This window comes from Manacus vitellinus, unplaced genomic scaffold, assembly GCF_001715985.3.
Source record: "Manacus vitellinus isolate BGI_N305 unplaced genomic scaffold, ASM171598v3 scaffold_10_pilon, whole genome shotgun sequence".
In the NCBI taxonomy this organism is placed as follows: Eukaryota; Metazoa; Chordata; class Aves; order Passeriformes; family Pipridae; genus Manacus; species Manacus vitellinus.
Window position 1 is genome coordinate 1964777 of NW_021938838.1, and position 21733 is coordinate 1986509.

Sequence of the window (21733 nt, forward strand, 5' to 3'; positions counted from 1 at the left end):
GGGGCTTGGAGCAGCCTGGGATAGTGAAAGGTGCCCCTGCCCCTGGCAGGGGGTTGAACCAGATGGCCTTTAGAGGTCTTTCCCAACCCAAGCTCTTCTAGGATGCTGAGATCACTTGTGGTCACTCATCAGCTTAATTAGTTGCTGTTAAACTGTTTCTCTGATCAGTGCCCTGCCTGGTTTTCACTCGGCAGTGTCTACAACCTGGATCAAAAATCACAAAGATTAAAACCAGGCCTCTCTTGAAATAGGCTAGAAATACACGTGTCTGGAAATGTTGGTTGTTTTTGTCAGTGGGACTATAATTATTGGATTATTCTTTCTTCCAAAACTATTTGTTAAGCATCAGGTTTATACTGACAGTCATTGCTGAGTGGTTAATTAACCCTGAGTATGTAGATGGATCCCTGACCAGTTGAACCCTGGATACAAGTTACCTGGGGCTGCTCACTCCAGGTAACAACAGAATGGCAACAGAGTGCTGTGATGTGCCTCAGCCTCTACCTTAAGAATTCCCAAGCTGTTTTTGCTTAGGAGAGAAGCTCCTTTTCAGCTTCTCTTTTCTGCAGCTCTTTGCTTGCAGTGGTCACTGTCATTCCTACTGTGGAGCCCAGGGCCTGGAAGAGGGCAGTGGAGTAACTTCTGCTCTCTGGGCAGTCACAAGTGTCAGCATGCCCTGAACTGTGACTGTGTCACTTCCCTGCAGTTATCTTCCTCTTTGGAGTCTTTCTGTACTGAGAGCTTCTCTTTTTTTTCTCCCTTCTTTGCTTTCTGAACCAAGTTGCCTAAACTTAGTTCCCCCTCAGAGTGGTGTTTGCTGATTTGGAATGAGTCAGGTTGGAGTTCCCATATGTTTGCCGTGGTATCATTGGTGTCCTGCCCCCGACAGCTCTCTGCTGTGCTCCTTGTCATGCTTCCTTCAGAACCTGAAGGCTCTTCCAAGTTCACTGTCAATCTTGTTCCTCTTCCACCTGGCTTTCTGTGCCTCTGCCCACTGTGTTTTTGTAGAGGTGTTTTCCTTCAAAGGAATGTTGCTCTTGATCACTCATGTGGGGCTGTGGTCAGACTGTTTCTTTCCTCTGTCCCTTTAGTTGGGATTTTCCCACTCAGTACTTGTTTTCTGAGCTCCACAGACTTCTAACATGCATTCTTCCTCTCCCAGGACTTGTCTGCATTAAATCCAGGCAGTGGCTGGCGTGTTAGCAGCCAAAATAAGTACTGGGACAGAAAATACTCATACATTGTTCTCTACTCTCTATTTTGTCTTCTCTCTGCCGCTTGTGTGCAAGTCCAGCTCTGCAGTTTGTCCCAGCCCTGGAGCGAGTGATCCTTGGCCATGGAGAAATCCTGAAGGACCAAGGCTGTTCTGGGTCTGGCCCTGGGAATCGGGTATCTGCCACCTTGCTGCTACTGGCATTGCTTGGAGGGTGCTGTGCTTCCAGGTCTGAAATGCTGCTCCCTCTCGTGTGCTTGGGTTGGTCTGGAAGCACAAAGGCTTCAGAAGTAGCCAGGTGGGCTGTCTGTGGTCAGGCTCCTGAGCTGGCCTGAAGAAGAGCAGAAAAACATGTCCAGGACTGAGAGGGGCAGTGAGAGCTGTTTTGGCTTAAGCTTTCTCGTAAACCCTGCAGCAATAACATGTTTAATCCCTTCATTCAGCATCAAAAGTCCAGGTGCTTTGGTTGTTTCTCAGCCAGAGGCCCTGTGCTGGGGTTGCTTGGAGGCTGCCCGGCCCTCCCTGTTGTATCCAGTTCCTGCTTCTGACACAAGGTGTCAGTGAAGGACCTGGAGCCGCCTCCCTCAGCTCCAGCGGTGTCAGCATGGATCTGTGCTGGAGTGGAATCTGTCTGGGGCAAACAGACTTACAGGTCACCCAGATTTCTGCTGTCAAAAGGTTGGTGAGTCATCTCCAACTCCTAAAGCTGTGGTAGCCTGTTAGAGGTCTGGTATCCTCTCTGGAGAATGAAAAGCTGTTGATGTAGTTGGACAGTGGTGCCAGTCTGGGTCTGGAATGTTGGTTGTGGGCTGGCTTTAATGGTGGTCTGCAATCCTCCTTACTGCCAAATGCACGTGGAGCCCAAGAAAGCACAAAAGCATCTTGTTTAGAACCAGGACTGTCTTTACCTTCAGGTCAGTGTTCATGAACCTCCTATTGCTAATAATTCCTCTTGCTTCTGCAGCAACAGTGTAGGAAACTGTTTTCTTTCTGACCTGCCAGTGTTGTAGAGGTGATTGGTGTGGTGAAATCCAGCTTCTAGCTGGGTGATGAGGCTGTGAAGTGGCCTGCTGAGGAGTGGCAGGGACTTGGTTCAAGCCTGTGGGCCTCTGTTAGGAGAGGTTTTCCAAAGGCTGCATGTCTCCAACACCACTGCTCTGTAGGTGCCTCTGTCCATGCAGTTGGACAGAGTTGGACAGTCCTCAGCTGAGGACTTTCTATGCCATATAGAAACAGTGGTATGCATGTGGAGGAGTGGGATCTGTCCCTGGAGTGTGTCCTCTCTGCACCAGGCTGAGTGCAGTGTGTGCTTTTGTTTTCACTGTCCCAAGGATCTTTTGTTCTCCCCTAGAGGCTGCCTTTGCTTTGAGGTGTTCAGCACCTCTCTTTTTGCTGAGAAAAGAGCTGGAGAGGTTGTGCTACCCTTCTCTTTTCCATTTTATCACTATGGTCCTGGAATTTGGGCCCCAAAAGGCTGGAGCTGGTCTTCTCTTTCAGCATAACCGCACGGGCAGCATGTCCTCTCTTGTGCAGAGAAGTTGCATTGCTGCCAGAGCTCCAGACTGCCTCCAAGAGTGCTTTTGGTGGAGCTTGTGGTGTTCTCACAGGTGTAAGGGGAATGGCATAGATCCTTTCCTGTGCAGCTCCTTTGCCAAACAAGGAGAGGCCACTCGGTGGTCCTGAAGGGTGGCTGTGCTTAGATCCCTCTGGAGCTCTGAGGGGTTCACTCTGAACTCGGGGGGGTGTAGAAGCCAAGCCATAATGTGGTGGGGACCTTTCATCCTCACCCACACAATGAGGATGTTCTCTGTCTCCTGGCATGTGTAGGAGCCCTGGGTGAAAAGCTGCCCCTTGCATGCTGGGACTGTGCAGGAGGACTGTCCCCTGTCCCCAGGAGCTTTCTTCTGCCAGATGAGGCAGAGTCACAGTGTCTGAAAGACTGTGCTGCTGATCTTGGTGCTTTGTCCTGCATCCTCTGGTGTAACCACTGGCTGTGGCTGGTTCATCAACTGTCCTGTTGAAACAAGCTCCAGGAAAACATTTTTTATTGGAAGAAAGATAGCCCTTCCATAGCCTGCTAGATCATGGTGGCAAACAAACACTGTGGTCCCTGGCTTCCTGCAGGGTTCAGCGGAGGCTCTTTGCTGTTTGTTCTGGCCTCCTTTACTGGGCAGAGACCTACTTCATAGCTTCTCCTAGCTAAACTTCAAGCAGCAGCCGAGGTCAGCTTCTGAGTACTGGTGCAGCTTCAGCCCTTGTTTGGGTCCTGCCCCTCGTTAGGAGATGATGGTGTCTGGGTTTCCTGGCAGGTATTGCTGCTCGGCAGCCCTTCAGTGCTTTCATCTTGTTGTTTTTCCTCGGCTGTCAGCTCCTACAGCAGGAGACTGCTTTCTGCCCTGTTTATTTTAGCTTCTGAGTGATTTGTTGCCTCTCCCGTGAATCACTGCAGTAGGTGCTGGGCCGATGTCCTGTTAGTGCACTGGACCTCTGAGGTTACAGCTGAGGCTTAGAACAGTCTGCTTTTGGAGAGGGTGAGGATGCAGGCAGATGGGGGGGTGACCTTGCCTTTTGGACAGATTAGGAGGGGGCTACCTGCTTGAGGGCACATGAGCTGATTGTGCTGGGTTTGAAAATCTGAGAGGGGTTAATTCAGCCCCAGGAAGGGATGTGATAGAAACACAGGTTGCTGTTTGGTGCTGAGGACATTTCAAACAAGTGAAGAGCCAGAGGTGAGACACTGATGGAAGAAAAGGCCAAAAATGATGCTTCTCTGTGTCTGTGGCCCAGAGGAATTTGCTGCCTGACAACAGAGAAAAGGTGGCACGTGACTGCTGGTGATGTGCAACCACAGGAAAGGTCTTAAATTCTGCAGGGAACAACGGGTCTCTGAGTAATTCCTGAGCGAGATTTCAGAGAACCAGCTTCAGAAGTGTCTGAGGTGGCTATAAACACACCAAACAAACAGCAATAAGGCAAATGGTAATGACTGCAGTCTCCTGAAGGGAGACGTGGGCAATGTAGCTGATCTGCAGACTGCTGTGTAATCCCTCAGCTGCTTTACTGCCTCCAACCTGGGAGATGGCAAATGATATTTTAATTTTTATATAGGCAGTGATGGCCCCAGGTGCTTTGGAGCGAGATGTCGGGGTCACAGCAGATAATTTGCGTGAAAACATCATTTCAGCTCGGAAGTTGCAGAAGCTGATTCTGTGCCTGTGTGTGAGAAGACAGATCAGTCCTTGCCTGGAAGTGCTTGAGCCCTTAACTTGATTCAGAGCTCTGCAATGCAGTTATGGCAGGATGCTGAAGAGGGACAGGGTGGAAGTCTGAGCTGATGAGGCCATGGATCATTCTGTCTGAGCAGGGCTTACAGGACAGGCTTTGACTGACAGATGTCTGACAGACTAAGGGCTTGATTCCTTGTTATGGCAAAGCAAACTTGCAGGAGAGGACGGTTGTATTACTGTGGATCTGAAGTCTCTCGAGAAAATGTCATCTGAAATGTCAAGGTGTTGGCACAGCAGGGTGTTGAATTAACCTTCTGTTGTGTTTGTGGCTCATGTAAAGGCAGCTGCAGAGGGCCTGATCCAAGAGCTGAATGGAGGTGGCTGTAAGTCCATGTCATGGTAATCCCAAGCACTGTCCTACTCGGCTAAAAAAGGCTGTCGTTCTGACAAGCTGTCGTGTTCTTGCACAAGGCAGCTTTCTGGGAGCTGTGACCCAGCCATAATTTACCAGCATTTGCAGGGGAGGAGAGAGAGCAAAAGTGTTGTGGTCATTCAAGTGCTCCCTTGCCAAATACTGGCTCAGTCTGTTACTCAGTGTGTGAACCGCTTGGAAAAATGCCGAGCCAGGCAAATGTACCTCTTAAAATCAATCGCTGGGTCGAGGCCGTGTGCTGCTGTTAGTCAGCATCTGGAGGAGCTCCTTGGGAGGAGCTGGGCTCTAGGTGCAGGTCTCCCTCCTTTCCAGCAGGCAGCTGGGGAAGAGGCACGGCAGAAGACTCGCAGCCAGCTCTTATCGACGTGCAGCCTGTGCGATCTGTGGCAGCTGCCCCTGCCAAGGGGCTGCTCTTGCTGCCAGAGGCCGACTCCAGCTCGGTCTGAACTTGTGTTGGGAACTTGAGCTTTTGGAGAACTTGGGGCTTGCTCAGCAGTGGGTCCACTTATTAGTCACCATGCTACTGGGACATCTCTTCTGGCAGGAAATTTGTGAAACCACGAGATTAGTTTGTTCTTAACCGAGAAGCCTGACATGTGAATAGTCCTATTAAAAGCTCCCAAACTTGGGAGCTCACCCTCTTGGCCGAAGCTCAGTGACCAGCACAGCGGCTGGAGGAGGACAGGCTCGTGTGAGGAGCTGATACACTGTGGGATGCATTGAGTCAGGGTTCGTAAATCCGGTCCAATTTTTGGAAAATATGTTCCGTTTTGTCTGCTTGGGTGCTAAGAGATTCAGAAAAGTTTAGTTTCCCAGTTTGTGGCTGGCCTTCCCTGTAAAAATGAATTCCAAGTGTTATATAAACATGGCCCTTATTCCAGTTGCAACATAATGTGCTGGCTCTTGTGCTGTGGAGTTGGGGGGACGACCCCCTCACGGAGCAGGGCAAAATGTTCTGGGCAAGCAGCTCATGGGAACTTGCTCAGAGCTGTTGAGGGAGAGCCTGCAAGGCACAGTGTGCAGCCTGTGTGGCTCTGGTCTAGATGCAGTGCAGCTCTGACTTCCTGGAAGTACAGCAAACTCTCCTTTTTGTGTCACTGTGTCTCTAGCATCAAGTGACCTGAGGGCAAAGCAGCTTCTTGCGACCTCAAAAGCAGAGTTTCAGGTTGTGATGACACCAAAACAAACCAATGGTATTGGACTTGAGGAAACAAGATATAACCTTTGGAAACTTCCCTACTGAGGCCAGATCTGGTAGGATATGCAATAGCTGCTTCCTCTCCAATGTCCTGTATAGCTCCAAAACAACATCACATGCCTTTTTGGGCAGGCTTAGCTTTCCTTAGGGCTCTGCACAATTACAGAGAAATGCAAGCAGGAGGTGTGTAAGTGTAGCTACTTCAGTCCCCTGTCCCCTCCTTCACAGCCTGATTTTATGTGTGTAATAGTCTTACCAAGACCCTTTGTCTCTCCCTTTCCTTATCCAGATAGTGTTTTCCCACCTTGAAGGTGTGAGGATAAGTTGACTGTGCTTCGGTAGAATAAACCACAGCTATTCAGCTGCAGCATAGTCTGGGGAGCAGAGGTCTAGCTTAGGTTTCTGCTTTACTTCAATGATGTGTGTTGGGCAGGAAGATCTCTTTGCTGCATCCAGAATTCATAGAACCATAGAATGGATGAGGTTGAAAGGGACCTTAAAGATCATTTAGTTCCAACCCCCTTGCCATGGACAGAGATACCTTCCACTGGACCAGGTTGCTTCAAGCCCCATCCAGCCTGGCCTTGAACACTTCCAGGGATAGGGCAGCCACAACTTCTCTGGGCAACCTGTGCCAGGGCCTGCCCACCCTCACAGGGAAGAATTTTTCCTGACATCCAGTCTAAACCTACTCTCTTTCAGTTTGATGCCATTCCCTCTTGTCCTGTCTCTCCCTGCCCTTGTCCAAAGTCCTTCTCCAGCTCTCCTGTAGCCCCTTCAGGTATTGAAAGGCTGCAGTAGGGTCACCCAGAGGCTTCTCTTCTCCAGGCTGAACAATCCTAATTCTCTCAGCGTTTCCTCATAGGAGAGGTGTTCCATCCCTGTAATCCTCTCTGTGGCCTCCTCTGGACTGACCCCAAAAAGGTTCATGTCCTTCCTGTGCTGAGGACCCCAGAGCTGGGCACAGCACGTGGGGTCTCACCAGAGCGGACTAGAGGGGCAGAATCCCCTCCCTTGCTAAAACTAAGAGTGTCCCTGAACTCTCCTGTAACCCACTGAGAAACATGACACAAGCTGGGTGATATTTAAGTCTCTGGCCTTTATGTCCCCTCTCTATAAACTCCATCTGTTTCCTGCAAGACTGAGCAGTGGGAACACCTTTGTAACTGAAAGTGCTGGTGAAAACCATCTTTGCTAGACCCTCCTGGAAATACTCAGAAGACCTGAAGTCGGCTTGGAAGCTGTTGGACCCTCCCATCCCTCGGGCTGAGGACAGTGTTGGGCTGTACAAGCTCAGGTTGGAGCCTGAGGAGGAACTCTCCAGCTCATGTCTGTGGCTGGGTGGGATGTCAAAAGATGAGACTCCTCAAGCCATGCTGAGTCCTTGCTCTGACCTGGGTGCCGTGGATGCTCGTGCTGTAATGCTGAGGACTCGTGTGGCTCAGCAGAAGGGAAAGGCAGCCTCAGTGCTGCTGCCTCAGAGAAACCAGGGAGAAATGTCTTCTTTGTTTTCTCTGGATGGCGCGTTCACATCTGGTTTGACTCAACTCTTCCAGCTGCTCTCCTTTCCCCATAAAGGTCTTGAATCCCTGGGAGGTTGCTTGCCTAACTGGCGCTCTGAGGTGAAGCCGAAGGGAGATGAACATTGTGTACCAGTGCTGCTAGTAGAGCTCTGAGGAGTAGGATTATATGACGTTCCTCAGTTCTGGATTCAGTTTTTCCATAGAGACACTTAAATGCTTTTGGCTCAAAATAGGGCTTTTATCTTGACAGAGCTCAGCATGTTGTGGTTGCTTGTTGGCCAGGACTGCAGCTTGGTTGGGCACCTGACCTGCAGCAGGGGTAACAGAGGAAACAAAGGTTTCCTCTGCTTGAAACTGGAGGAGGGGAAGACTTCTGAGCATGTTCTTCCATCCTGGGCAGGGTTTGCCTACCCTGTGAGATGGATTTAAATGGCCTTCATCTTCACCATCCCCTCTCTACCTCTTAATGCCTGACTTGTCTTTATCAGTGCAATTAGTTGGGCTGGCTTGATGATGTAATACCAAGCTGGTTGATAATTTCAAAGTTGCTGTTCAAGTTTTTTTGGCTTTGAAAGCTTTTTAGGTGCCTCCACATCACTCGTATCTGGGTGGGTGCGGTTAGGTTCTTGGTTGTGATTGCTTCAGAGAAGCCTGCAACCAGAGCCCTTTTGGCTAAAGGGGGTGTTTAAGTTGGGCTTTTTTTTCCTTCCCTAGATTTCTAGCAAATACTTCCTAGAAATGAGTAAGCTTCCACCTTGACCAAGCACAGTGAACAGCTGGCACCCGTGTGTGCTCAGTTGCACAGGTGGTGTCACGGTTTCCTCTTTAAGGGGAGGCAAGGCTGATATGGTGAAACGCTGATCTTTTCCTGCACTTGGGTTGTCCGTGATAAAATTGAGCACAAATAAAAGTGTGTGACTGAACACATGGGTTTTGTCTAGGAGAGCTTTCAGAGAAGAGAATGCCTGGAGGAGTGCTGAGCAACAGCTTCCTTGGCTGTGCTGGAAAAAAACCCGAAACCCAACGCAAAACCCTCTAGAGTGGAATTATTCTTTCTTTTTCAGACTTGAAACTGCACCTCCAGAGCACAGACTATGGGAACTTCCTGGCCAACGAAGCCTCCCCGCTCACTGTGTCCGTCATAGACGACAAGCTGAAGGAGAAGATGGTGGTGGAGTTCCGTCACATGAGGAACCACGCGTACGAGCCCCTGGCAAGTTTTCTGGACTTCATCACGTGAGTACCAGCTGTCTGTGAGCAACATTTGAAGTGTTCTGTTTTTCCAGGCTTGAGAGCTCTCAGACCGGCTTCTCAGCCCTGTGCCTGCTGGGTTTGCTGCAGCTTCTTGAACGAAACTGTTTTGGTTGTGTCTGGAGGTCTGAAACCAGCAGCGCCGTGTCACTGTGTTGCTAAAGGCTTCTGCTCCTGGGATGTGTGTGCTCCATTGGCACAGCTGTTTGGCTGCCTCCCACTGCAGAATTGGTTCAGCCTCTACTACAGCTGTCACTTATCTTTGTCCCTTGTGTTAAATGCTCCCGTTTTCTTAAAAACTGTGATCCTGCTGCAAAATGTAGGCATACCATGCATGTGCATGCTGGCAGTTGCCTGCTAGTTCTGAGCCACTGAGGTCGATCAGACTTCATGAGGGCTGCAGTGATCCTTCTGTTCCCACCCCAGGGTCTGTGGGCCTTCCTCTGACCCCGTCACAAACTGGTTCGGGGAGTTGAGCTGGCCAAAAAATCGAACGCCTTTTCCCGTTTGGTGGTAACCTTTGACTGGTTTGTTTTTCTTGGACAGTTCAGTGGGATCCAACAAATGCCAGCACTAGGGGAAGGCAGGGCCTGGAATGCTCAGTAGGGAAACACAGGGCTGCAGCAGCCTCAGCACGTCTCTGTCAGTTCATGGAAACACACGGTGCTTCCACAGCAGTTTGAGCTGATGAGAAAAGCTTGAAATAGCTCAGTGTTCTCAAGGTATTTTCTGGTGGTTTTGCACAACCCTCTGTTTCCCTGTGTACTGCTCTTGTTTTATTCAGTAATGAAATGGAATTGCTAGTCTTGGAGAGATTCCAGTTGTCCTACTTAGCATCTGAAACGTGGAAGTAAAATTGACATTTTTCCTTTCCTTTGTCTATATTCCTATAAACTCTAGTTTGGCTTGCAAACTGCACAGCCAGTGGCATCTTCTAACCACCAAGGAGATGTCTTCCAGCTGAAAGTGAATTTGTAGTTCAGTAGAGAGTGACTTTAACTTGCACCTCTGAGAAGAAGATTGTTCTCAAGTAGCACAGTTAATGCACCAGCTCTGGAACAGTGAGCCCAGGCTCATCACAGGCACTCTGGCAAGTGGTGTTTAATCTTGCATTTTTGGTAGGGGTGTGTGTGTGTTATCCTAGCTTAGGATAACAGCTAGAGGGTTTTGAATGATTCAGGCTGATGTAGAAAAGACCTTTGTGGTTGATGAAAAAATTTAAATTTTTATCTATCTGTGAAATCTCCTGCATTTGCAAATATTGAATAAACACCTGTCTCTCTGCCACATGCATCTGTGTTTACTCCTTTCTGTGCCTGGACACTACCACTGTCTCACTTTTCTGACCCAGTGCCTCATATCTGTTATTTTCTGGGTCACTGTGCTAAAGCTGCCTGTCTCTTAAGCCTTTCCTGTTTTCCAAGAAATAGTTTTTTCGTATATGCCTGTCGCTAAGATTTCTGGAGTTTTCATGTTTGGACCCAAATATGGGGCAAGACATTACTAAGCCCCCATTTTGCTGCAGTGTTTGAAATGAATGAAGCAATTTCTAGTTCATCTTAGCTGTATGGGGCAATCTCTTCTATTCTCTCAAACTTAACTTTCAGAACACCTCTTTGCCCATCTTGAATTTGCTGTAAAGACATTGGTGCTGTTTGAGCTTGGCAATATTAGGTAGATTGTCCTCCACTGATGCTTTTCCTTTACTACCTTATGGGTTTATGAAAATGTTTAGTCTCTATGGAATTATCATAGTCATCTCTGATGCTTCTGTCATATCTGTTTAGAGGCAGTAGTTTGGCCAGCAGACATGAGTGTCTTGCAGACTTTAAAACTTTGCTGTTACCCAGCAAATCTGACTTTGAAAAGCAGTGTGTGGAAAAGATGAACTGGGAGGTTTCAGACCATGCCTGCCCTGGTTACACACTGCCTGACTTGGCCTGAAGGCTGCAGATGGCCTTGAAGATCCAGTTTCCTGTTACATCAGTCCTGTTGACCTTTATCCAATGTCTACGACCAGCTCAAGTTGTGCAGAAGACCTTAAACATCTTGTTTAGTCAGAAAGGCTGGTTCTTACCAGCCTGTTGGAATCGCCTTTTTTTTTTTTTAAATGGTGTTTTGCCCTCAACTTGATTTAACTTGATCTTGTGCTGCCTCTGTCACTCTGATTTTGATGAGCTGTCTACAGCAAATCACGATTCTGTGCAGATATCTGTCTCTTGCTACTGCATAATCTCCTGTTGAATATATTGGTTCCATTCAGCCCAGGATGTTTCTTCCTCAAGTTGTCTTCACTCTTATCTCTTCTTTTCCTTTTTACCTACACGATTTGCTTTAATACAACTGTCTACAGTGCTGCCTAGAGGAAGGTAAAAGGTGTAGCAGGAAAAAGCTGCTTTCCCATATGGATTGTCTCCAGTCTCTTGCAGAGACTTTTGTGCAAGGAGTCCAAGTCTGCAGCTGTGTTTTGTCATGGTTCTGCTGCACCAGTGCTGGAGGAGTCTCCTTTGGCTCTGTACTCATCACACCAGTGGGGTACTGATGAAATAGAGAAGGTGTTACCAGCTTCAGCTGGTCCAAGGTGGGAGTTACTGTCAGGGTATTAGAATCTTTATTTTCTAATGACACTATAGACAAGTTAAAACAGAAGACTGAGGACAGTGAAACACGAGGGAGTTTGAAGAGGGGTGGTAGTTTTGCCCAGCAGGGTCTTAATATGTTCTCTTGATAAACCTAGTATTTGGTGACAGGGCTAGCAGAAAAGAGAGTAGACTAGATGTGACTTCTTGGGCTGCCTTTCAGACTGTGTTCCCTGAAACTGTCCCATGGCTTGTAGTAGGTCTGGGTTTGGAACAGGGGATAGAAACATCAGAGATGTTTTCTGCTGATGGCACGAAGTTTCCCATGCATGTCCCAAGTAGCTGGAGTGGTGAGCATCTCTGTTTGGAGCTGGCAGTGCATACTTGTGCCGGTGGTTTTCCTCTAGCCCAGGCTCGTGTGGAGGCAGCGCTGCAGAAACATTTGGCCAGGGGATGTTGGCACTGCTGGGGATGTTGTGCCTGTGCACACAGGGGTACTGAGTCATCCTCCCTGCCTGGGGACACTGGGACAGGCCTGTGCCACTTGATCTTTTACCCTGGCTGCACACGCAGGTATGGGGTGATTGATCTCTGCCTTTTGTAGGTGGCTATTTCCCACTCCGTTCTTTTGGGGTAGTTAATGAAACTTGAGCAGGAAATGGTGAAGACTGCTCCCGGTAGACAGCTCAGGGCGATTGAGTCACCAGGTGCTCAGAAGAAGAAATTGTATTCAACTGGATGTATCCGTGTGCTAAAAGTGTACAGGCTGAAGGGAAATAAAAAATGGTAGAAAGATGTGGAAAGTTTGAGCAGGGCTGGCTTCAGCAGGAGGAAAGCTTGAGTTCACTGAGCCTCTCTTGAGCTGTAAACAGAGATTTTTAACATTGAGTGGGATTGTAGGTGTATCTGGCTCAAAATGGAAGGAAATGTTTTGCGGCATATCCAGTTCAGCTCTGAAACTCTCTGCTACTGGTTGCTGTTGTATGTATTTAACTTTTTGGCCTTCTTAGAACTCTTGGATAACCTCACACAAGACAGGCCCATCAAGACCTGTTGACACTTGGGTACCAGCTCAGTGAGAGTGGGCAAGGTGTGCATGGCTGGTGCCAGGAGGTGGATCAAGCATTTTAAGTCAGACTTTCTCCTTCCTGAATGTCCTGCTGGACCTTTGGAGTGGTTTTGAGTTCATCATCAGGTGACTGTTGTGCTTGCTTTTGAAGGATGCTCACATCTTGATCCAGGCTACATTGCCGAGAAGATCTGGGGAACTGTCTGATCTTGGGAGGCAGCTGAAGTCCTTGTCCCCTGTGATGGCTCCAGAACCAACCTGCCAGGAGCCGTGTCATTTGTCCCATGTGGAATGATGCCGTGTCATTTCATTGGCCTCTTTGAAGCGGCCCATGAACTAGGTGAGGCCGGCGGCAGGAGAAGCAGCAGTGGGGGCAGTGCAAGGGCTCTGGAGCACCAGAAGGATGTGTATTCCTTGCCTGGCTCCAGTGAGGGGAGGCCGTGCTGCCCGTGGCTCGCCGGAAGGTGGCACTCCAGCCCCGTGCTGCCCGTCCCCAGGTGCACACCGAGCGTGGGTGAGGGTCACCTGTGGAGGTGGGCAGGGGTTCATGGCTCTCCTCAGCTTAGGGGAAAGGACGGCGTTTAAAAGCACACAAACAGAACTGACCCCAGAATGCAGCTCAGGCAGCAATCCCAAAGCAAGGTCTTTGTTCCTGAAGCCACTTGCTGACACTGGTTTTTGTCCTGTTGTGCTCCTCTCCTGGCACCACGCTGACTCTTTCCTGGCTCCGATCCTCTCCAGGAACTCTGCTGTGGCAAATGTTGTGTTCTTAGTACCAAAATAAGGGAAATCGGCCAACTTCCTCAATTTGTTTTTTCAAGTGGTGGCTGTAACTGGCAGCCTCTGCCACTGCATATTGTGGCAAGGGAGAGCTCGACTTGCTGAGCCTGCTGCCATCTCAATAAACACCTGCTAGCTCTGCATCTTGCCACGCAGAAGGCTGCTGGTACTTCCCCGTGTCTTTCAGCCAAGCATAGTAGGTTCTGACTGATAGGCACAAATTGTCTGCTAACATCCCTGCTCCAACACAAACAATGGACTGTTTGGCTGAGGGAATGCAGCAATGTTCTGCAGGGCAGCAACAAACAGGTATTAAGTGTTCTTGAAACAGCAAAAACCCACTTCCTGAATTCAACAAGCACATATTGACTTGTGGGATGGAAGTGGGTTTTAGGTTCTTCTCAGTGATGTGCTGCCCTGCCTTTCTGTGAAGGCTTTGTTCTTTGTGTTAGCATGACACGGTGCCATGTCCCGTTTCTCCTTCCTTCCAGTGTTCCTGTACATGGTTTAGATAGGGGTGACACTATGATAAAGAGTCCTGACTCTAGCCTGCTGTAGCCTGATCAGATTGTCAGCTGTAGTATTTTTCTGGTGGCAGGGAAAAGGGTTAGGTTTTGTTTTGTTTGGGTTTTTTTTCCCTTGCTTCAGCACAGTCTCTTCCCTGCTCAGTAAAGTCTGGCTTTGCAGCAGCCTGGTGTCAGGGCTCTGGCAGCTGTTGGGCCCCTTGAGCCCTCACAGCAACCTGATGGGCAGAGAAGGGGAAAGGGGTTGATCTTGTGTTCAGGTAACTGTGGGGACACTGAGTGTGCTGTCAGAGTGAAGTCTGGAGGTGAACTGGGTCTAAACACATCTTCCAAATCTGAGATCAAGCCTGTTGTCAGAGGACAAAGTCATCTTTTATCTTTACCTTGCCAGCCTGCAAGGGCTGGGAACCAGGTTCCTTTTTTGCCCTGAGGATGCAGTTGGGAACTTGGCTTTCAGTGTGTTTTTGTGGTTACAAGACCTGTTTTTGATGAGGCTGCATGTACCTTTTCCCCTTGCACATGCCTTTTCTTTTCTTAGCTGACACTTCCCTCTGTTACCTTCTCCCTGACCCAGTCCTACTCTGCCTCTCCCCTGTGCTGGGTAGATCTAGTTTCTGCTGCACAACTTAGAGTTCAGTTTTAATCTTGCAGCAGTGGTTTTTCTGGAGCCAAAGTGTTTCAATTGCTACTTGAGCTGAAGAGCAATAATCCTCTTCTTTGGAGTAGGAAGTTGCCTGTCTTTATTCTAAATGTACTGGAGTGTGCATCCTGGCATAACCGTGGAGGTTACAGAATATGACTGCAGCCTTTTGAAGTCCTTTCCTGCAGAAGGAAAAGACTCCAAATGCTTTCCATTAGACATTTGCAGTTCATTTGGGCAAATGCAACAATCTGAGGGATCTCTACTAATGCTGCTGTGGTTAAAATTGCACTATACTGTTTCAGTTAGTTGTTGACTCCTTGGTGGCGGTGAGATTAGGAAGCAGAAATTACCGTAGCGGCTGGGGATCCTGCAATAAAAGGTTTAAGAGCCTTTTCTGGCAGAGATGGTTTTGGCAAAGCAGCACAGGTTTCTGACAAACGGCTTCCCTGTTTGCAGGGAGTACAAAGTTGAACTGATAAGCCAAGTTCTTGGAGGGGATTATGCAATGTTCGAAATAAGAGGGCATGTAACTAATGGTGTGGAAGTGATCACAGACTTGTGGCCTCTGGATGGTGGCATCAGAAGTGCATCTGCTCCCCTGCGTGCCCAAAGGACGCCGATCTCATACCAGTTTCCCAGAACCAGTGTCTGTGCCGGTGGACTGGGCTGCATGGTGGTGACTGCAGGTGCCCTCATCGGAAAGGGAAGCTTTGAAAGGTGTGTTTCACTGAGAAGGGGCTTTTTTTCCCAGACCTCTGATGCCTGGAAAACGCTTCATTTGGCCAGTGGGTTTGAACTGGAACAATGTTGTTCTTACTGGCCAGCGCTGTTCTTCCCTTGGAAGGTGTTAACACGGTGCCCAGCAAACACAGTCATCTGTGGTAGTGATTGGAAGAGCTAACAACATGTTACTGGGGGCAGTGAAGGTGCAGCAAAAGTGAGTGATGGGCTCCAGATGTCAGCCCACGTTTCACTAGGATAGAGAAATCGTTAAACTCTGCAGCCCTGAGAAGGGGCTCCGGCGTGCAAGCTCTGGGTGATGAGGTGAGAACTCATCGCCCCTGGATAATACCCTGTCCAAGCTGTTGTGGTTTCATCCATAGGCAGCACGTGGACTTTTCTATCTTCCTGGGCTTCGTTTAAAGCTGGATTCTTCTGGTGATTCTGCAGTTCATGGGAACAGTCCTTGTACTTCCTTCTTGCAATCCTTCCCTCGACAGGCTGAACAGGCACAAAGCAGGGAGGGAAGGGAGCACGTGTGTTGGGTTTTCAGTGCTCCTCTGGTCAATCTGTGTGTGCCTGCAACTTTTATTGAAGACAGCCTGTGTGCAGTGCCCTCAGCTGGATGAACGCTCACTGAGCACTTCTGTTGCCATGTGACATGCTTCACTCCCTGACTGAAACCATTCCCAAGGTTTTCTGGTGCTACACCTTAGCAGCCTTCATTTTCCTTTTACCTTTCCATCGATTTGCCTCACCCAATGCTCTAGACGGGCAAGTTCTGCCCAGAGAAGGCCTGGAGGCCAAGGGCACCGCTTCTGAAGGCTTCTTGGGGTCACCTTGGGTCCTAGTCCCCTCTCCCAGATCTATTCTCTATGCTAGACTGAAGTCTAGCAAATACTTATGTAGAGCTTTGCCTAAGTACTGCAGTATTTAGAGGCTGAGCTAAATCTTGTGTCTGCCTCATGTGGTTTGCTGAATGTCAAGTGGGATGATGAATTTTCTTCCTCTGGCAGCAGGTCTGTATGCACAGAAATGTTCTGCACATTGGCTGGGCCCAGGCCACACATTCATGAGAAGCAGGTAAAGGCTTTTAGGCCATTAAACTCATTCAGATCTCCTAACTACTTTGGGGGATAAAGTGAACAGTGTAGCCTTTCCCCTTATTTTATATCCTTGAAATGTTTTGGGGTTTGGGCTTTACATGTAAAGTAAGAAAAAGTTGATGCATGTTTAGCTTTTGCAGCTGGTCTGTGTGAAAGCAGCATGATTAGATGGTTCTGGTCAATATTTAAAATGTAATTAGTCCTGAAGTCTTCTCAGCACTGCACACAGAGTGCCAGGACTCAGCTTTGCATATGAGCCTAGTGTTTCTGTAGCTTCCAGGCATCAAGTTTAGGCAACTAGAGGTTCTTGCACAAGGCCGTGAGGTGTTCAAAACATTCCCTGGTGTTTCAAGGGGTTTGTAGAGATCTAGCACAGTGTCAAATTCATAAAGCCTTAAAATTAAGAGTACTTCTATCTTTTTTCTCGCTAGCCTTTCATGCAACTAACACAGTATCACTGCTTAGAAGTTAACAGATGATACAAGTGGAAAACTGAGGTCAGTATCCCAAGAGACCTGGACTAGAGGATGGTAAAAATCATGTGGAGATGCAGCTAAATATAGATTAATGCTGAGAACATTCCTGGATACTTGGGTTTGAAAGGCTGCCACAGCCTCTGCAGTACTGTGAAGTTATGACTCTTTGCTCTGAAATGGTCTCGTTGATCTAAGTTTAGCGGGGCACCCACTTACTGGCTGAGTGCCCTTGGTTTGTGGTGGCAACCATGAAATTCTCAGCTTTCTCTTTGGCAGGTTCATGAACCTACTACTTAGGTGTGGTTTGTGTTGGTGTGACTCTAGGAAAGACGGTGAGCAAAGATAGGAAGAGATCAGGAAGGACACTTTGAGTGGAGACCATCACACGCTGCATCTGCTCTTGCTGTTCCCTGGACTGTGGGAGCTTCAGCTGCAGACGAGGGGCAGAACTGCTCCTGGCCTGAAGCTGCTAGTCTGATATGTTCTAATCCCAGCTGAAAAACTAATTCAGGGGTTTGACTCTCTTCACATCCATTTTCTGTTACTCAAACAAGTCTCAGTGAGACACTGAACTCTTCCTGATGTGCAACATTCCTCTCCAGTTCAGGACAGCTGTGCAGTTGTTTACTAATGATCTTAAACCGACCCTCCAGATACAAACATCTCAACTGTTGGCACTATTCTTAGTGTCAGCCACTGTTCTTTTGTGCTTTGAAGTCTGTGTGTTGCTTTCCCCCGTGACTGCTTAACATTTGGAACTTGAGAGAGGTGTGACAAGTGGCTCTGTGCACCAGCAGCACAGTATCCAGTGGGATATAGAGGTGGGTCTGTGTATTTATGCACAAACTCAAGGAAGCAGCAGTACAACCAGCCTGAAACTTTTTCCCACAAGTTACTTCCCCCAACAGCCCCTGAGTATATGAATTGGATGAGCTGCAAGAGGGAAGCATTAGATGCTAAAGTGACTATAGTCAAAACAACTTAATTATCTTTTAAAGCTGTCTCTTGAATTCATGTGGAATTCAGAGCACTGCTCTAATCCCACTGGAGATTTCCCTTTTTCATCCCAAAATAAACACATGCTTCTACAGTAATCCGAGTAGCTGCCCAATGCAGTCACACAGGGACTCTGGCCTTGCTCACAGCAGTCTCTGTTAGGGTCTAATGCTGGAAAGCATTAAAGTTACCTGAGCAATGACATACCTTACCCCATCCCAGCAAAGCCCTGCCATGCACCTCTGCACCGGCCCACTGCTCCCTGTGTTGGCTGTGACATGGGCTGTCCTCATGACCCCTTGCAGAGCAGCTGTTAAGCTACAGTTTGGCACAACTTTTGGAGGATCCCTGAGAATCGCAGGTCATGCAATGTTCCGTCATTAGTCATGCTTTGTGACCACTTGCAGTATTGTTAACGGTTTCTTTAGTATCCTGGAACAGAAAGCAATAAAAAAACAACCTATCTGCTATAGGACAATGACTCTTTATGATTAGATTAGATTAGTAAGTGGGGGAGGGAAAAGCTCTAACTGCTTTGGGGTCACTGCCTTGCAGGGCTGTGCCTGAGTGCCTTGAGGCCAAGTTGTAAATGCCCCATGTGATGAGTGTTCATGCATTTCACGTGCTCCCCTGCTAAAACAGCCTTTCCCACTACTCAGTGGGCCGCTGCAGTCTGTCCTGGGTGTCTCATTTATCAGTGCTTGTACTTAAGGAACACCAGAAGGAGGAAAACATACATTGTCAAAGTACCTGTACATGGCTTTTGCATGTGTGCTCTACTCCAGCTCGATCCTGCTCTATAACCATCCATGGATGACTGTCCCAGACTTCAGCTTCTGGGGGCTGGCTCTCCTCTGTTCTCTGTGAGGGGTCTCTTCTGTGTCAACCTGAGACCACACCTCCCAAACCCAGCACTGAGAATGAACTCTGGTCTGCTGCTGCTGCTGCTGAAAGGAAGGTTTCCCCCCACCCACCCCCGACTTTGGCTTCTCTAGGCATGTTCTAGCCTGACTTTGTTCTTGGTATCTGAGTGCCACCCAAGGTGTATTGTGCTGAAGTGGGTGTCGCTGGAGGAGCAAAGAGATTGGACTTCAGGAAGCTGGAAACCATCATCTCTCTCCTGCTGTGGATGATACCCATGATTTTTCTGTGTTTGCTCTTTTCTGTCCTTTAATAAAAAATTCTGCCCTCGTGTGAGATGCTACTGATGCTTCTCAGTATTGACTAAAATGGTATTTCTGTGAATGTGAATTTCTGGAATATACCACACCTCAGTTCAGGGGGTGACAGGAAGAGCAAGGCAGGGTGTAACATCGAACTCCTGCTGAACATACACTGGTTTTGTGTCCATGTCCTTGGGTGGGCAGAAAGCAGCTCAAAGCAGGATTTTCAAACATGTTTGTGCCCAGGAGAGCTTTGTTATGAAAAGAACCCAAGTGGGCTGAAGGAAGACTTCCCGGGGTTGCAAATGACCAGCTACTCCTGTTTTCTCCTGTGGCCCCTAGTTTGGTGCTTTTATTAGTGCACTGAGAGCTAGTGAGGGTTAAAATGCTTGTGGAGGGGTCTGAGCATGCATTAACTGTGAAAGCTGAAACATTTGAAGCTGGTCAGAGCCCTATGGGAGATGAGGAGGGTGATGACAAAAGCTGCTCCATTACACATGTAGTTGGAGGTTCCTAGGAAAACTGCTGCCACTGTAATAAATCTGATTCTTTGGACCTGGGAGAAAATGCCAGCATAGCCAGGACCTCTGCTGTGTTCTTGGGACAGCTGTGCTGGTGGAGGCAGATGTGTTCTTGTTGAGACCTGGCATGAAAAAGAAAGTGTCACCCCTTCCACAGATGAGAAGAGGCTTTACCAGCTGCCCTGGCACTAGAAGATGTGCCTTGCAGTCCTTAGTGACTTAGCTGTGACTGTTTTTACTGGGTTGAAGCAGGGACTGAACGTGAATAAGTGTGGTCTGGGCTTCCATGAAGGAAACAGAACTATCAGAAAGGATTAGGTCGAGGTGCTGGTGTCTGCCTGGCCTCGGCAGGCACACCAAGACCTTTGTCCTGCTGCGTCTCCTTTGTTATTGTGAAGGGCTGAAATGCTGTCACATGGTAACTCCTCCTGCAGGGCTGAATCCTTGGACAGCAAGATTTAAGTGGTGTCTGTAGGTGAAGTGCTCTCTAAAACAGTTGATGCCTCCTTAGAGGCCTTGGCATTTGGACTGTAGACCATGCATGTCCCCAGACTTCCCTGAAGAATGAGGAAACAAGCAAGTTAAGGGGTATAAATGAAATGAGAGCCATGCTTTGCTCTCTGGCAGTGGGTTGTCTTTCCTGGGACCATCAGTCTGAAGCATAGTTGCACATGTGATGAGGGTCAGATTTTGGCAGCTCTCTCCAAACCTGGCTGTGGCTTTCATACTGAGCTCATCTGAGAGGGCATGGATGAGTTTGATGTGACTCCAGTAAGCTGCTCTGAAGACCTGCAAGCAGAAGGGCTCCAGGTACTTTTCCTCACTTCCTTCTTGTGCAGTTGACTTTGGCCAGGCTCCTTGCTAGTTGCAAATATCTTGTGGAAAGTGATATCTGTGATAAGCTGGGGATAGGAAGGAGGTGTGCTGACATACTGTGCAATGACCATATTTCCTTACCTATCCCTTCACTGTGGGCTCAGTTGAAGTAGCAAATTTGGTCTCACCCTGTGTTGTTGTCTTGCTTTGGTGAGAGTAGTGCTGCCTATGGTCTTTCCTTAAAGCTACTATGTCACACTAGGGAAACTTGCATGTTTGAGGGCAGGTGGTGGAGCTGGGAAAGGATCTTCTGTATCCTTTTTCTGGCACACCTCATGGAGATGCATCTGTGTTAGGGTGCAGATGCTTGTATTTACCAGGAACCAGCTGCTTACTGCAAGGGACTGACCTCAGTTCTCATAAACAGGCCCTTCTTGCTGTCCTGGAGATTGCAATCATCTCCATGGTGAGAGCTGCACAAACAGGAGGGAAGATAATGACCTTGTGGATTAAAGGGCAAAAGGAGGTTTCCTAGTACCTGAAGCTTGTGCTGATTGCCCTGGTTCTAGATTGAACCAGGAAAGGTAGGCTGCAAACACAGAAGGGCTCTCTGTAAAAATCACAGGGCCAGGAGGTGCATTACTCAGCCTGGCAGTGTGGAGAGAAAAGAGCAGCGCCTGTTTGAGGAACTAAGGTGTGGATTTGATTTGTTCATGGACGTGCCCTTTGAGCATAGTTGAGAGGCAGTAAGCCCATCTCATAAAAACTACTGAAATCTGCCTTTAACTGGTTCTGCTTGGCTACCTTTGATGTGGTAAAAGGGAAACAGGGCTGTACTATGTCCTCCGTGTTAGCTCGGAAATACAGAGACCTGCAGCATCCCAGTGCCTGTCTGGCAAACATCAACTGAGCCTTGCAATCCCTGCCCTCACCCCAGTCCCAGGGTGCTGGCCTTAAGTTCCCTTTCTTCAGTACATGTGGGAAGCCTGACCCTCAGCAGAGCTCCAGCTCCAGACTTGCACAGCTCCTTCTGCCGTTCTAGTTCAGTCCTGATCTCCTTTGTTTTGGAGCAGCTCCTGCCAAGGAGCTTCTTCAGGTCTTTTCCATTGTCTGAATTTTTAGAGTCAGAACTAGCAGTGAGAGCAAGGGAGTGTAAAATGCCAAATACCCTGCTCTTCCAGCATCTGTGCCTCTTCCCTTTGCTGCTGAGGAACATTTGCAAAGGCAACTTCTGCTGACTGAAAAAAACCCCTCATCTCACTTGACGTTTTTCAGGTTTTCAGTTTGGTTGGCTTGTGTCTTATCTGGAGATGAAGGTGCCTAGAGCATCACTCCTGTCCTTGCTGGGGACACTTAGTATTTATGTGATGCCTTGATCTCTTAGAACCTTCAGGCCAGCTGTACCTCCCTTCTCTGGCTGGTTTGGGAGAACGGGGAGGTGTTCTTTCCCCTCTGCCCAGGACTAGGAGGTCTCACCTGGCATACTGTGCCCATC

General features: G+C 48.5%; 1 protein-coding gene across 1 annotated transcript in view; it reads left to right on the plus strand.

Annotated features, from left to right (window-relative positions):
• The window catches only part of ATP6V0D1 (ATPase H+ transporting V0 subunit d1), a 37331-nt gene that overhangs the window by 4624 nt on the left and 10974 nt on the right, over positions 1 to 21733 (plus strand). Inside the window, exon 2 of the mRNA XM_029965494.1 lies at positions 8659 to 8830. Coding sequence (XP_029821354.1) covers positions 8659 to 8830 — 172 coding nt within the window. The remainder of the gene's footprint in view (positions 1 to 8658; positions 8831 to 21733) is intronic.